At 49.8% G+C, this 14,563-nt stretch overlaps 7 protein-coding genes across 7 annotated transcripts; 5 read left to right on the top strand and 2 right to left on the bottom strand.

The window, feature by feature from the left end:
* Window positions 1–33: 33 nt before the first annotated feature.
* VTN49DRAFT_1721 (uncharacterized protein) lies at window positions 34–1,698 on the bottom strand (the record flags this gene model as incomplete). The annotated part of the gene is made up of 5 exons (XM_069409367.1): window positions 34–621; window positions 672–1,160; window positions 1,219–1,455; window positions 1,510–1,566; window positions 1,615–1,698. The coding sequence occupies 5 exons, from the start codon at window positions 1,696–1,698 to the stop codon at window positions 34–36; spliced, it is 1,455 nt and encodes a 484-aa protein (XP_069270760.1).
* A 669-nt stretch (window positions 1,699–2,367) lies between these two features.
* VTN49DRAFT_1720 (uncharacterized protein) lies at window positions 2,368–4,087 on the top strand (the record flags this gene model as incomplete). The annotated part of the gene is made up of 2 exons (XM_069409366.1): window positions 2,368–2,689; window positions 2,742–4,087. The coding sequence occupies 2 exons, from the start codon at window positions 2,368–2,370 to the stop codon at window positions 4,085–4,087; spliced, it is 1,668 nt and encodes a 555-aa protein (XP_069270759.1).
* Window positions 4,088–4,302: 215 nt separating this feature from the next.
* Window positions 4,303–4,826, top strand: VTN49DRAFT_1719 (uncharacterized protein; the record flags this gene model as incomplete). Its single annotated transcript, XM_069409364.1, has 3 exons — window positions 4,303–4,361; window positions 4,432–4,513; window positions 4,611–4,826. The coding sequence occupies 3 exons, from the start codon at window positions 4,303–4,305 to the stop codon at window positions 4,824–4,826; spliced, it is 357 nt and encodes a 118-aa protein (XP_069270758.1).
* Window positions 4,827–5,186: 360 nt separating this feature from the next.
* Window positions 5,187–6,014, top strand: VTN49DRAFT_1718 (uncharacterized protein; the record flags this gene model as incomplete). The annotated part of the gene is made up of 1 exon (XM_069409363.1): window positions 5,187–6,014. One exon carries the CDS (start codon window positions 5,187–5,189, stop codon window positions 6,012–6,014), a length of 828 nt encoding a protein of 275 aa, XP_069270757.1.
* An 800-nt stretch (window positions 6,015–6,814) lies between these two features.
* VTN49DRAFT_1717 (uncharacterized protein) lies at window positions 6,815–8,235 on the top strand (the record flags this gene model as incomplete). The annotated part of the gene is made up of 4 exons (XM_069409362.1): window positions 6,815–7,136; window positions 7,215–7,645; window positions 7,713–7,879; window positions 7,929–8,235. The coding sequence occupies 4 exons, from the start codon at window positions 6,815–6,817 to the stop codon at window positions 8,233–8,235; spliced, it is 1,227 nt and encodes a 408-aa protein (XP_069270756.1).
* Window positions 8,236–9,283: 1,048 nt separating this feature from the next.
* On the bottom strand, window positions 9,284–10,723 carry VTN49DRAFT_1716 (uncharacterized protein; the record flags this gene model as incomplete). The annotated part of the gene is made up of 1 exon (XM_069409361.1): window positions 9,284–10,723. The coding sequence occupies one exon, from the start codon at window positions 10,721–10,723 to the stop codon at window positions 9,284–9,286; it is 1,440 nt and encodes a 479-aa protein (XP_069270755.1).
* Window positions 10,724–13,023: 2,300 nt separating this feature from the next.
* Window positions 13,024–14,267, top strand: VTN49DRAFT_1715 (uncharacterized protein; the record flags this gene model as incomplete). The annotated part of the gene is made up of 4 exons (XM_069409360.1): window positions 13,024–13,050; window positions 13,107–13,246; window positions 13,303–13,651; window positions 13,719–14,267. 4 exons carry the CDS (start codon window positions 13,024–13,026, stop codon window positions 14,265–14,267), a joined length of 1,065 nt encoding a protein of 354 aa, XP_069270754.1.
* Between the last annotated feature and the right edge of the window lie 296 nt (window positions 14,268–14,563).

Raw genomic sequence — 14,563 nt, 5'->3', positions numbered from 1 at the left:
CGTTAGAGCATTGCTGAATAGACCTACTGTACATCACGCTTTCCCCTTCTTCGGCATAATCCGCGCCATCATTTCCTCCTTGGTGATCAAATGGTCGATGCGCTCCAGCAGATTGAGCAGACTGCGCATGTTGCTGCTCCACTCGTTGAGCACGTCGTCCGCGTCGCGCGGCTTGGAGAAGTTGACGATCCGCGCCGGACGGTCGATCTTGGCGTATATCGTCTTGGACGTCACCAGGTCGCTGACGTACCGCTCCGTCTCGTCCTCGTCCAGGTCCAGGAGCTGCGTCAGGCGCCCGAATTCGATCCGTGTGTAGTACTTGGCCACCACGCGCACGTTGTGCTCGATGACCCGCTTGCGCAGGTCCTGCCAGCGCTGGAACGCGTCCGGATTGGCCGGATCCAGCTCCGCGTCGAAGATGTCCGTGCTGCACAGCTGTGGGCCAAAGTTCTCCACGATCTCGTGCCAACGCATGAGCTCGTGCACCGTGAACAGCTTCAGCAACCGAGCTTCGACGGGAACCAGGGACAGCCGCTTGTCTTGTTGGATACGGTGCAGCAGGTCATGCTGTTCGTTGTCATAGGGCGCAAGCACGACATAGTAGACGATCCGCGCAAGGACCTAGTCTCGTCAGCTTCTTCCCATCTTTTTAGGGGATGCAGGGATCCTACCGCACGCAACTTCTCTGGATCCTGCTCGATCGATTCCGTGTCCAGAACGTCTCGATAGTGCTTGCAAACTTCCAGGTAGTTGTGGTCATGGTTGGCCAATTGAATCTGCTGGTAGTAATATCGCAGCTTCAGATCCGTCACATCTTCATCCTTCTCTGGCGGCGGCTCGTCGGCAGCACGGGTCTTCTCCCGCTCCTCGAGCTCCTTGCGCTCTTTCTCTAGTTGCTCCGGAGTCTTCTTTGGCTTGCGAGCAAAGTACCGCTTGTTGATCTTGCGACTCAGAATAGCCGCCTGCGTATAGTCACCTCGTTCGAGGCACAACCCTACTTGTTCCAGGATAAAATCGGTCTTTTCTCTCCTGGTCATTGACCCAAAAGTCTCGACTTGTAGTTCGCAGAGGATATCTGCCGCGGCATTAAGGTCTCCCTGTGATTTTTTGATATCCGACAGGATGCGGGTAACGCGGGCACGTTCCACTTCGACGAAAATCTACGCCGCCAATTGTCAGCGTCGGCGCGGATCGAGCCGAACCGGTCGGTTCACGTACCTTCCCCTCTGTTACAGTCCGTAGCGTGTCGATAACCGACAACTTCGTCTCCAAATTCGGTGTCTCGTCCAAAAACCCCATCACCGTCTGCACCATCTTTGTCGTTGCTTGCTTGAGCTGGGCATGTTTCTTAGACAGCACCTGTACTTGGTCGTTCAACAAACTCCAGTCTCCCGCCTCCTTGCAAATCGTGACAATGGTGACGAGGACGCGCGACGTTGTCGCAAGATCGGACGCCTATATTCGAGGTTATTTCTAGTACGTTTACCATAGGGCCCGACGTCGTCATACCTGTCGGGCCTGCTTTTCCAGCACGGCCAACTTGTCGATCGCGGCTTGCACATTGGTCTAGCACCATCAGCACTGTCCAGCGAATCGAGCCCAACCGGTTCACACCTTTGCAAGCTCCTGCGCTTCTGGAATTATCTTATCAGCATCCTTGCTGTAGTCCTTCTCTGGCTTGAGATGTGCTTCCGACATGGTGACGGCAGTTATTCGTCACCCGTCGCGTCGAATGGTGTCGTTATGAAAGAAACAATGATGCTAGAAGGATTTCCAGGCCTTCCAAGCAGCTTCAATCGTCAAAAGGTAGAACAATTCTCCGAGTTCTGGTGAAAGCCTGGAACCAGAGCACACATGGCACCCAACCTGAAGCTCCAAACAGCCATTTACGGCGCCCGCGAAATTAGTCACGTGACTCCAAGGCAGCTCCATGTCGTCATCGTCACTCATTGGTGGAGCGGAGCCACTCACGTGACATATTACATAATCAAAGCCAAGATCTAATCTTATCTTATCGGCGAGCACGCCATCGCTACGAACGCCGATTTGTCGAGATTTTTGGATTCAAGATGGATCTCTGATCAAAGCACAAAGAACGAGTGCAGTTGTGTCATAGAATAATTATAAAAGGAATTTCATACTCTTAATAACAAAGTGAATGTCTTCGTTACTGTGAAGGATTGCCGCGGAATGAGCAGGGTTTGCGAAAACTTCTAAACCAAGTGCTCCTTAACCCGACTTCACAAAGTGTCATGTCGAAGATTTCTGAAACGAGATCATGGCTCACAGTCGATAAAGTGTCGAGACTATACAATTGCAGCAGTCAGTCATACCAGCAGCTGTTTACGATTCAAACAGACGCGCAGTATGAGGGACGCAACGAGCAGTCCCGAGCCAGCACCGCTGCTCGCGGCCGTCGATGCAAAGGCACAAGTACATCTGATTGTCGGGTCAAATCCTCTCGCAGCTGCCCGGTGCGCGAAAGTTCTGCAAGTCGGAGCTAAACCAGTCATCATCGCTCCCGAGGATGCAGACTTGCATTTCTCACTGAAGGAACACATTGAGCAGGGCTCGGCGCAGTGGGTGAAGAGGCAATTTCAGGACGAGGACTTGACAACCTTGGGTCGAGAAGAGGTTGATCATGTTGTGGATGCCGTGTTTGTCACGCTGAGCAGTCAAGATCCACTTAGTATGTACTACTAAGTTGTCACGAAATGTAGCAAAGTGCTGACTTCTTTCAGGTGAACATATTTCGAAGCTTTGTCGAAGATTGCGAATACCTGTCAATGTGGCTGACGCTCCTCACCTCTGCTCATTTACGCTTCTTGCCACCCATTCTGATGGTCCTGTACATATCGGAATCACAACGTCAGGAAGAGGATGCAAACTTGCGTCGCGACTACGAAGGGAGATCGCCTCTTCCCTTCCTGCGAATTTAGGTGCCGCCGTTGACCGGTTAGGATCATTGAGGAAACAAATATGGGAAGAGGATCAAGCCGCCACTCAGGACGACTCGAAATTCGAGGTAGATGACGATGATGCCACGGGACACAGTCATAAATTCAACTCGCTGGTGACAGTAGAAGACTCAAGAACAAGGCGGATTCGGTGGCTCTCACAGATTTGCGAATATTGGCCACTACAGAAACTAGTTTCTGTCTCAGAGGATGACATAAAGGCTATCTTGACAGCATATTCTGCTGAAAAGCAACGGGATCTGCCCGCTACAGTGAATGAGGTCGCAACGCAACGCAAAGGAAAAATTATCCTGGCAGGTTCCGGTCCTGGACACCCAGATCTCCTAACCCGCGCGACATACAAAGCCATCAAAGACGCCGATATCATCCTTGCCGATAAACTTGTTCCCGCGCCGGTGTTGGAGCTCATTCCCAGGCGCACAGAAGTCCATATTGCTCGAAAGTTTCCGGGAAACGCGGACAAGGCTCAGGAAGAGTTGATGCAGATGGGACTTGAAGCGCTCCGTGCTGGCAAACGAGTACTACGACTCAAGCAAGGAGATCCGTACCTCTACGGCCGCGGTGCCGAAGAATATGAGTTCTTCCGAAAAGAAGGGTTCGAGCCGGTTGTTCTTCCCGGCATGACGAGCGCATTAAGCGGACCACTTTTTGCCGGAATCCCCGCCACGCATCGTGGAGTATCAGATCAGATCTTGATTTGCACGGGTACCGGCCAAAAGGGCGTTGCGCCAAAGCCGCCATCGTATAGGCCTAATCAAACAGTGGTATTCCTTATGGTGCTGCATCGACTATCAAGTCTGATTGACAGCCTCGTCTCGCCCCCGAACACCAAAGGCCCATCACGCTTCCGACCGTGGCCCGCTACCACACCCTGCGCCGTCATTGAGCGGGCTTCATGTCCAGATCAGAAGATCATTCGGTCTACGCTGGAGCATATCTGCAAAGCCGTCGAGCAAGAGGGCTCCAGGCCGCCTGGCTTACTGGTTGTCGGCGCCACCTGTGAGGTTCTTCACAAACTCGAGGAGCAAAAGTGGGTGGTCGAGGAGGGATACCGAGAACTTGACGACTTTCAAGGAGTGTCAGATATACCTTTGGCCACAGAGCAATGATATTTGAATGTGATCATTGGGAACCACGTATCTAGTAATGCCGGTTGTCAAGTGTCCTGCAGACGTTCGGGCAAACTGGCGTAATGAATGGCGTGTAATTTACGACTCTTACAATACGGTATCGTTACGCAAGTGCCAAAGTGCTATCGAATATGAACCCGTTGTCTGTCCTATCCTTCAAGCAACGTCACTGCTGTCGATTGCCGTATCTCATCATGGCAACACCAGGTCAAGCAAAATCACCATATGTGTCGGGTGGGCGCGTGCTAGACACGTAAGTCCCCGATCTAGAGAATGCATTTTCCCCAAGTTGTTTGCGAGCGACAGCTAACCGATGACCCCAGGCCGCCGCTGTCTGTTCGCATTTCCCGCTTCTTCAACAACATCTACATCTTCCTTGGCCTCTACTTCGTCTCTCTTTTCTCTGTAGGCTTTCCACCTGGTTTTCTTCTTCCAACGTGCCTTCGTTACGGGATTTATACGTTGACGACACTTGCTAACGGAGTGCTCCTTGAACAAACAGCTGGACCCTTACGGCGCCGCACAAGCCTCGCAATTCAACGTCACGAGACCACGAGGTACCCCTAGACAAAGCTCCGGAGCGTCATGGTGGGGTGGCTTTGGAAGTGGAGGCGGCGGTGGTGGTTCCGGTGGTCCTGGACCGGGATCTGGAGGGCCGAGGAGGAGAATAGGGCGAGTGGATGATATCAGGGGACCGGAGTGCAGGAGTTGTCAGTGAGCTCGAAGAGGCCTTTTGCGCTGGAGGTTAGACTTGTTCAATTGCGGGATTGGGTTCGGTTGTTGCACTGGTTTTCTGGGTTCTGGGTATCTGCAATAGAGTCAAGGGGATTTGCATAATTTTCAGCCCTTCCAACAGTTCTCGAATCGTTAAGGGCTTCGAATTATATGAACCTTAATCATCTTGTTTCAGTGTGGGATGAACCAAGCATCTGGAGAAGAGCTCCGATGTGCGATGAAGTCATCGGAGCGGCTCAAGCCGAACCCCACGTAAAATGCAACAGCTTCAAAGTGGCACTAACCTCACCCAGACTCCCACAACACTGAGGAAAAAGAAAACAAGGACAGACCACTAAGAACAATGCCATCAAATAAAATAGCTATTCCAACGAGCAATGAGGAGTGGGCGGGCGTCATCTCCACCGTCCAAGACGACCTCAGCGAAACGACGACGACCACGCATCTCGCACGGCCGACCTCCGTCGCTGGACACATAGACCATACCCAGCTCTCATTATCCGCCACAGAATCTCTCATCGACACCCTCTGCGCTGAAGCCCTCGAATTCGGCTTCGCGACCGTCTGCGTTCGTTTACCGTGGGTCGCGCGATGCAAGCAAAACCTCGAAGGCAAAGATCCCAAAGTCGGCATCGCATGCGTGGTCGGTTTCCACGAAGGCACATATTCGACAGATGAGAAAGTTGAAGAAGCCAGGAAGGCCGTAGACCTGGGTGCCACGGAATTGGATATGGTGCTGAATTATCCCTTGCTCAAGGAAGGGAAATATACGGCTGTGTTTGACGACATCTCCGCGGTGCGACGAGCGACGGTCAACAATCCCTCTCGTGTCATATTGAAGGTTATTTTGGAGACGTCCCAACTCAGTCGGGAGCAGATTATCGCGGGTTGCGTGATTTCTTCTCTGGCTGGTGCGGATTATGTCAAGACCAGCACGGGATTCAATGGCCCTGGCGCGAGCGTGGAAAATGTCAGGCTCATGAGACAGGTGGTTGACTTGATGGGAGACGGGTGCAAGGTGAAGGCATCTGGAGGTGTAAAGACGGCTGAACAATGCGTGGAGATGCTCATGGCGGGAGCAGACAGGATCGGGACGAGCTCTGGTGCAAAGATTGCCCGCGAGGTTCTCGGCAAAGCGGTCCAGGAGGAGGGGTCCGGTGATGGTTACTAATGGGAGCTGGTGTATATTGAGGCTAAGCTAGGGAATCATTCTACGGAAGATCTTCCTACTTCTGTTTACCTGTCTTAAACGCAATTTGAGGCATGTCCTATGGCAGTAAGAACGTTTAGAATTGTAGTCAGCTGCAGATTCGAGAAAACAAACGCAGTGGATTATTAACATTCCTTCCGTGACGATTTGATATGTTATATCATATTAATGCCTTGCAAGCATAATGAGACATGAAAGTCTAGAATCATATAACTCGCAGTAACTACGATACTCATATTGCTCTCTGATGTTTCGATTCTATGAAGGATGGTAATTAGTACTTGAGGTGGTATTAATTGCCCCTTAACAATGCGAGCGGGCAAAGAAATGGTGTTAAAGGCATCACACGTGCTGGCCCGCTGATACATGACAACTTCTGATGATAGCCCATTATTGTGACTTCTGCCTGGCCTTCTTGCAGCTCAAATGTTTTAAGCATTGTTCAGGCAAGACATACCTTGTCAGTGCCATCTAGCAAATGAGGGCAACCCTGATCACGTGCTTATATTGAGTTTATGACAGTTCAAATACGGCCAAGATACGATTTTCGTGCTAATATGGTAACAGTGCTGGGCGGAATTGACGTATTTGCATTTCAGCGACCATCTCCCCGCATTTCTCTGTTATCGAGCCGGGAACCGAGGTACGTACACCGTCATACTCTCAAAATCACAAACAGTTAAAATCAATTCATGATTCTGGCGTGAAATCGATTCTGCATCTACCATATTCGGCGGCTGGAGTAGTGAGATACTGCGGTCATGTATGTCGATATCTCAAAACCTCCACCTCCGCTCCCAACGCCTCAGTTGACGGAGATTGCGCCGGGGCTATCTCTCCTTCAGCCATTATCACGACGAGGTTATGGACCGGGCCTAATCATTGTGGTTCCTGACTCAGAGATTTCGAACTTGACGATCAAGGACGGTGTACCGTCGCCATTAATCAAGTGGGCTGAGGAGAGCTATACCGTTGTCGAGATCCAAGAGAAAGCTCTTGCAAGTAAAGACGTGCTGAAAACGGCAGCAGAATGGGTTCAAAAGTCAGACAAGTGTGAGCCGAGAGAAGGTGTTGGGTTGATCGGTGAGTGTATAAACTATCGCGAATCCCGCATATCATCAACTTAAGGTGAAGATGGTCATAGCTAAACATGATGCAAAGTTTATAATGGGAGATTATGGAACAAATTGGCGCCGAGCCTGCCTTCAGTCCCTCAGGTCTTGGGGGTAGTCATCTATACAGATTCAACGGAGTTGGAGTCTCTGTCACCATCGCCAATCCCATGCCTTCAACATGTTGCCGGTAAAGTCACAGACTCGGCCAAACAACAAAGTGACCATGTTACGGTCTACGAATATCCAAACAGTGCATCGTCTGCCTTTGCACTACCATTCCAGCCAGACTTTAGTTACAACACGGAGGCAGTCTCGCATACGCGTAATCTCACCTTTCTAAAGCGTCAGGTGAATGGCCCTTACTTCGACCTGGAGCGAATCTGGGAAGAACATACTTATTTCGAGTTTGAGAACCGTTCAGTCGAATATACGATGAGCACTATGGTGCAAGAGCCTTATGTCAATCATATCACGACTGTAAGTTTCTCCTCAGCCTGCAGATCTTTTGATAGACTTTGCGAATTCTCTGATCTTTCTTGCTTAGATGACCGGAGGAATTGGTCGGGAGAACTTGACAGATTTTTATCGACACCACTTTATTTTCAAGAACCCAGCCAGTGAATTAGAGCTCGTCAGTCGGACAGTGGGAATCGACCGGATAGTCGATGAATTCATTTTCAAATTCAAGCATGATTCGGAGGTCGACTGGCTGTAAAGCTCCCTCCTTTTCTGATCCCACCAGTAAAGCTGATGGCGTTAGGATCCCGGGCATTCCTCCAACGAACAAGAAACTGGAAATTCCCATGACGGCAATAGTTAACATCCGAGGCGACAGATTGTATCACGAGCATATCTCTTGGGACCAAGGAACGGTGCTAGTGCAGCTGGGTCTGATGCCAGAGTACCTGCCCTTCCCTTACCAATTGCCAGATGGACGAACGCCTGCGGAGGGAAAGAGATTCGAGATTAGAGTCCCGTCTGCAGGCGTCGAGGCGGCGGCCAAGATGAGAGACAGGAACGCGGTAGGGTCAAACAAAATGTTCGAGTTTGGCATAAGGGAGGTGTGATAAGGAGGAACAGGAGTCAGTCATCTGCCATATAATGATATAAGATACGATCAGAGAAGGCTGTCCCAACAAAAGTTCGCATTGGTGAACACCGAGTTGACTAAACGTTGACGTCAACTCTCAACCATAATCCTTTAAACCACAGCGTTCACAGTGACAATTCGTGTGAACGACGACGATTTGTCAAATGAATAGCTACATATTCCATAGCGATACATTAAGGGAGCAGAATATTCCACCCCAGAGCAGCTCAGGTGGCCATCTTTACATACAACGCTCAAGCACGCTCATCTCTAAGTCAGGGTGGCATTCCTTCTTCTACCAAGTCCCCCGTCGGGAAAGTAACGTTGCTTCCTCTTCTCCTGGAATTTCTTCTTTTCCACTCGAGATCGAGACGTGAAAAAGGACTATATGTCGCACAACTGGTACTGAGGCGACGAGCGCAGAATGATTGCACCACACACATGCCTGGGTGTTCCGTAAATGTATGTATTGTTTGCCAGGAAAATCCACAGACAGATGTCGAGGATGTTGAGTCTTTTTGCAGGCTATGACACATGCGGCCATTGTCTAAGAGGATGAAGCGAAGGACCTGATCAAATTAAACAACCTAAGGTCTGCCTGATTCGCTCTGCTTGTCTAATCCAAATGGCCAGGAGTGACCTGCTGTTCAGGTTTTTATATTACAGTACAGAAAGCTTCAAACAACACACAACAGAAATAGGACAGGCAGTCATAAGACATTGAATGAAGGCATCTAAGGTATGCAATTCACCAAATATTGAACAGATGATCCACGAGCCGTAAAACTGATGGCAAAAGGGAGTCGAATGGACAATTGGTGAAACATGAAACACGTTTGGGACGAACGCTTCTTTCCCGGCACGGTGAAGAATATTTATGGCCCAAACGTCATTCTCAAGGTGATGCCGGACAAACGTCACGGTGCCTGCATGGCCATCAAGAATGCTTCTCGGCAGGTAAACGTATCAAGCGAATACTATTCCAATGACAATATTCGATTGAACGCAGAAGTGTTGAAACAATCTCAACGAGAAGCTGCCTGGAGAGCACTGCCATACATGCCGCCCTGAGCGTTGACATCGGCTCCTTTCTCCAGCAGCAGCTCTACTAAATCCCTGCAACCCATAACAAAAGCAGCCCGAAGAGCATTTCCATACCTTCCGCCATGACTGTTGACATTAGCACTTCTCTCCAGCAGTAACTCTGCCAATTCCTTGTGGCCAATAAAAGATGCAGCCTGGAGAGCATTGCAAAAGTAGCCGCCTCGCGCGTTGGCATAAGCCCCGTTTTCCAACAGCAATCGCGCTATTTCCTTGTGTCCTTTGCGAGAAGCAGCCTGGAGAGCGTTGCCGTACTTGCCGCCTTCTGCATTGATATTGACACCTTCCTGTAACAGTAGTTCTGCGATACACCGAAGACCCGCCATAGCTGCGAAATATAACGGAGCCGGCATTTGGCATCTGACTGGCCCGGCAATTGTGCTGGAGGGAAAGTCAGGGTCGAAAAGCTTGCCCCAAACTTTGTACGCTTGCTCTTGCTGAAGGAAAAAGTTCAGACAGTTTTCCTGCACATCCTGTTCAGTCTCTGCAAGCTTGGCGTGGCTCATCCAGAACTTTGCAGCATACACAGCTAGGGGACAATCTGCTCTGATACTATCGACCGACTTTTCCTCGTCCAAATAAGACAAATATTCCAGACAGATCAGGGACATCTTGGCGTGTGATCTTGTCAGGTCGAACCGTCCCTGCCAGTTGCCATTCCGTTCCCAATGGATGAGAAACTCCCTCGCCGTCTGATGTATGAAGGACAGCTTCGAGTTATAGACTCTGACAAAAAGTCCACATAAATATTTCACCATATTTTTGAAGTTTTCACGGGGCCACATTTTCGACTCCAAGGCAGCATACGCAATCGTGTCGGATAATCTTCTGAAAGAAAACTCCAGATCATCATACGGGCGACTGATGATCAGAAATCTCAGCCTCGGCAACGAATCAGTAAACCGCCAGGGACCGCAGTAGAATTCCCTCAGTTCGCTGAGGAGTTGTCGCCTACTCTCTGGAGGACATTCGTCAAGATCATCGAGGACGCAAATGATACCACCGGCGTCAGGGGAGCAGGCACAATTTACCAAAATGCGCCAAAGCTCGGGAAAGTTCTGCGTCAGACCCCTGCCAAAGTTTTCGTAACTTGGAACTGCATACTTGATCAAGTCGCCGACAGAAGCTTGCGTAAAAAGTTGAAGTATTGCACTCAAAGCGTTGGTCGCGTACATGTGGTGTTCGTCTCCATCCTTGAAAAAGAAATAGCAGACAGTCGATGTAGACACGTTCGTGGACAAGCGTCCCTCGTCGATCAATGCGCGGGACAGAACCGCCTTCCCACACCCAGGGCCAGCTGTCACCCAGAGGAAGCTGAAGCCGCTATCTCTCCATTTGCGGAATTTCTCATGGTGAAGAACCATTCGCATGTACCTTCTACTCTTCGTGGATTGTAGTCATTGCAAGCTTCGTAGTCGGATGCGAGATCTTGCAGAAGATCCCGTACTTTCTGGCTGTCACTGAATTGCTGGCTTTCATTTCTTGCAGTCTTCAGAATCGTTCGAATTTCGTCAAGGATCCCTTGTGACTCCTGCATCTTTTGAAGCTCCATGTCTCTGCTCTTTCGAGTTCCTCCGCCTGGAGAGGCGGGATGTAGGTACTGTACCAGTCACTCATAGTTTGGATCTCCGAAGACTTCCTATCCCCGTTGTTCCAGACCGCTATGTTTTCCCATGCTCGGGAGAGTTGAGCATTAGAGAGATGACATATAACACGGGCTTGATACTCGAAGACATATGAATAGAGTTTGGCCATGGGACTGATGAGGTGTTTGTACGTTGCTTCAGATGACGGTTGAAGATGAGTTTTTCTCCACGATTTCCCAGCAGGCTTGGACATCGCAAAGAGAGTTGAAGCCCTTTAATATGGACTCGTTCACTGATGTAGTGCCTGTAAGTAGCTTCCCAACTCAGCATCTTCTGTTGAATGTTTGCAGTCTCTTACCGAGAGAAACATGGAAGTACCAGACCATGCCAAGGCCTTGAATGGCTGAGTGGAGACGGCGGCCGCGAGAATTTGTTCGGACGAAAATACAAACTTTACCAACCTTTCAGCTTGTTGTCGAATATGCACTTTTTGCCCAGTAACGAGACCCGCAAATGCTTTTTTTCACGGTCACTCAGCAGCCGAGTTACCATTAACTTGATTGACGTTGATGATATAGGGTTTGTACCGTCCTGTAATGAGGCCAAATGTTTCCTGAAGTCCTCCATCAAGTCGGGCTCTCGATGTTGCAGAAGCTGATAAGCCTGAGCCCAAATATCCAAGCATTCGCTCGGCTGACCAGCGCAGTTTTGTGGAGTGCACGGCAAAGTCGGATGGTCAGATGACGGGGAACTTGTTTTTAAAGTTGGCGAAACAGGAACGCCTTGGCTTGGAGGATCCAGGGGTATCGTTGCGATCGTGGAAGTTTGAGCCGGCCGAGATGATGACGGCGCCGCCAAATCCCCCTTGGATACGGCAATCTTTCTTCTCTTGGGCAGCTTCTCTAGCAGTTTGCGAGGGTTTAGTATGTTTCGATGAGCCAGTTGTGCTTTGTGGTTTCTGTATTCTGTGGCCAGAGAAGAGTTCTGTGCAGTGTCGGACAGAACCCGATATCCAGATGATGGGAAACTTGTATCTGAAGTTGACGAAGCGGGAGCATCTTGCCTTGGTGGATGCAGGGAAGTCGATGATGCGTGGAAGGATCAGCTTGCGAAGATGAGGGCGTTGCTGTCAAATCGTCCTCGCGGGAGAGAATCGTTCTCTTTCTGGGCCACCTTGTGATTCAAGCGAGAAATCCATGCTGTTGTCCCTTCGGTTGTACTTTGCGGTTTTCCGCACAAATGGAGCATTTCACAAACGCATTCTGTGGCCAATATTCCAGAAGATCGAAGTGATCAAAGGAACTTTACTCCTAGAAGGAGCATCTCTATATACTCGGAGCTCTCCTTCACCAGCGTGACTTAGGATTACTTATCCATGGTGGCTGCGAGTTCTATTGGCCACTAGGAGGCGACAATTGAACTCACAAAAACGTTGGCAGTTTACCGCCAGATGCAGGTCCCTCGGAAAAGAAGTCATGTCCACGGTGCATTGTCCATGACAAGGCTCACAACTGAGAAATTGATTCGAGAAAACTATGAACATGGAGAAATTCGAGTCTCAGCAATCGTCATGAGTTAAGAGCAAGCCAACCCAGATGTAAAAATGCACAAAAACGCTGCGCAGAACGACGCGAATAGCAGACGAAGCTATGGTACGAAGATGCGCAACGACCAGTCAGGCTCGAACTAGGCTGAGGTACGGAATGTGGCGCCAAGACGGCTGCCAAGACGGTGCTATGACTGCAAGTAATCAATTTAACTACCTGTTACGGTAAAGTGCGGTAATTTTCGTACACTCCTTCTGAAATTGATTGCAATGACCATTCGAATTGAAGAACAAATGCCAAACTGGACATGTTGCTTGATGATCACTGCGTAATTTTCGTTCCTGGAACGAAAGACGTCATGGTCGGTCCCTTGCTTTCATCACCCCATCGACGTTCCTGGCATCCAACATCCAGAGAGATTTGTTCTTTTTCCGTTTCGTCTTTAGGTAGCTTAGTTCTTGGGAAATGAACATACATCAGACAGACGATTTCGATTTTCGAATAATCAGGTCCGTGAAGAGCCACTCCAAGATGAAAGAATACAAACACACGCGCAAGGTACGAATCTCCGAGTCTCCGATCGGCCCCATGCCACTCACTCACCTGCAAGCCAGAAACGGAAGATGTCCCAGAGCAGCTCAAGCGATAGTACTAGCAGCTATCTGGACACATCGAAGCCAACTGCAGTGTTTGTGCCGAAAAGTCCCAGGCTTCAGACCCTGTCGGTCGCCATTCCTGGGAGCATTCTGGACAAGTAAGCAACAATCCGACTCTTTTGTTTCACTGTGGTCGATCTCTAACTGTCTTTAGGGCCAAATCGCATGATCAGAAGACGTACCTCTGTGGCATGATTGCGCGAGCCCTAGCTGTGTTCGGCGTGGACGAGATCGTCATCTTTGACGACGACTATAATCCCAGGGGATCACCTCCTAGGACTGTTGGTCCAAACGAATACTCTGCGTACAAGGATCCATCGCATTTTCTTGCCCACGTGCTGGAGTATCTAGAAACCCCACCGCATTTGCGGAAACTGCTGTTTCCCATGCATCCCAATCTTCGAACTGCTGGCTGTCTTCCTAGTCTTGATATGCCGCACCATCCGCGACCGGATGAATGGTGCGCATATCGAGAAGGTGTAGTGGTGTCTGGTCCAGGCGAGGTAGAGTCTCTCGTTCTCTCACAGCCTTTCCAGCATCAACGACCTGTTATTGACCGGTCGAGCGCAGTATCCGACCCTAGTTGAAACGGGTCTTCCAAAGAAAGTCCAATTACAAGAGCCTCTCCAACAATACACACGTGTTACGCTCGAGCTTACCTCGCGCGAAAATTACGAACATTCTGCTAAACTGGTCGACCGCTCCACTCCTAGTGAGGTAGGAGGATATTACTGGGGCTACCGCGTACGGCGGTGTCAGTCACTGTCTGCTGTTTTCACTGAATGCCCCTTTCCCGGTGGCTATGACCTTTCCTTTGGCACGTCTGAACGTGGTTCTCCTCTGTCGGAAGTAGCAGCCTCTGAAGGTCCTGATCTGGTCAATAAACACCGACATCTACTCGTCGTCTTTGGTGGTGTAGCTGGGATAGAGTCCGCAGTTGGCTCGGATCCAGAATTGCTACAAAGAGGTCTCACTCCGGCCAATGTCAGAGACTTGTTTGATCATTGGATCAATATACTCCCCGGACAAGGGAGCAGGACCATCCGTACCGAAGAGGCGGTCTGGATAGGTTTGATGGGCATCAAGGGGGTGGTGCAACAAGGCGTGGTTGCGAAGTAACGAACCTTTTTGATGATATGATTGCATTCTTACTCAGAAGGCGCATGTTCATGATATCATGCATGTACACGGATTGCTCGGTTATACGAATCTTAATGACACTACGAAGGTAGTTGCATCTTTACCTCTATTCTCCAGTCCCAGTTTACTCCTTTGATAGCGTCGAAAGCAAAAGGATCATGATAATAGCGGCCCTCGTTGCCTTCTGAATAGCCAGTATATTGATCCATCCAATGCATTATGCACGCCGTAACTGGTATCAGCACGTCTATCATCTAAATGGTACATATATCTTA

This window comes from Thermomyces lanuginosus (genome assembly GCF_041956635.1).
Source record: "Thermomyces lanuginosus strain ATCC 200065 unplaced genomic scaffold VTN49scaffold_22, whole genome shotgun sequence".
Taxonomy (NCBI): Eukaryota; Fungi; Ascomycota; class Eurotiomycetes; order Eurotiales; family Trichocomaceae; genus Thermomyces; species Thermomyces lanuginosus.
The sequence above is the reverse complement of the archived record's forward strand: the minus strand, read 5'-3'. Positions and strand labels throughout refer to the sequence as shown.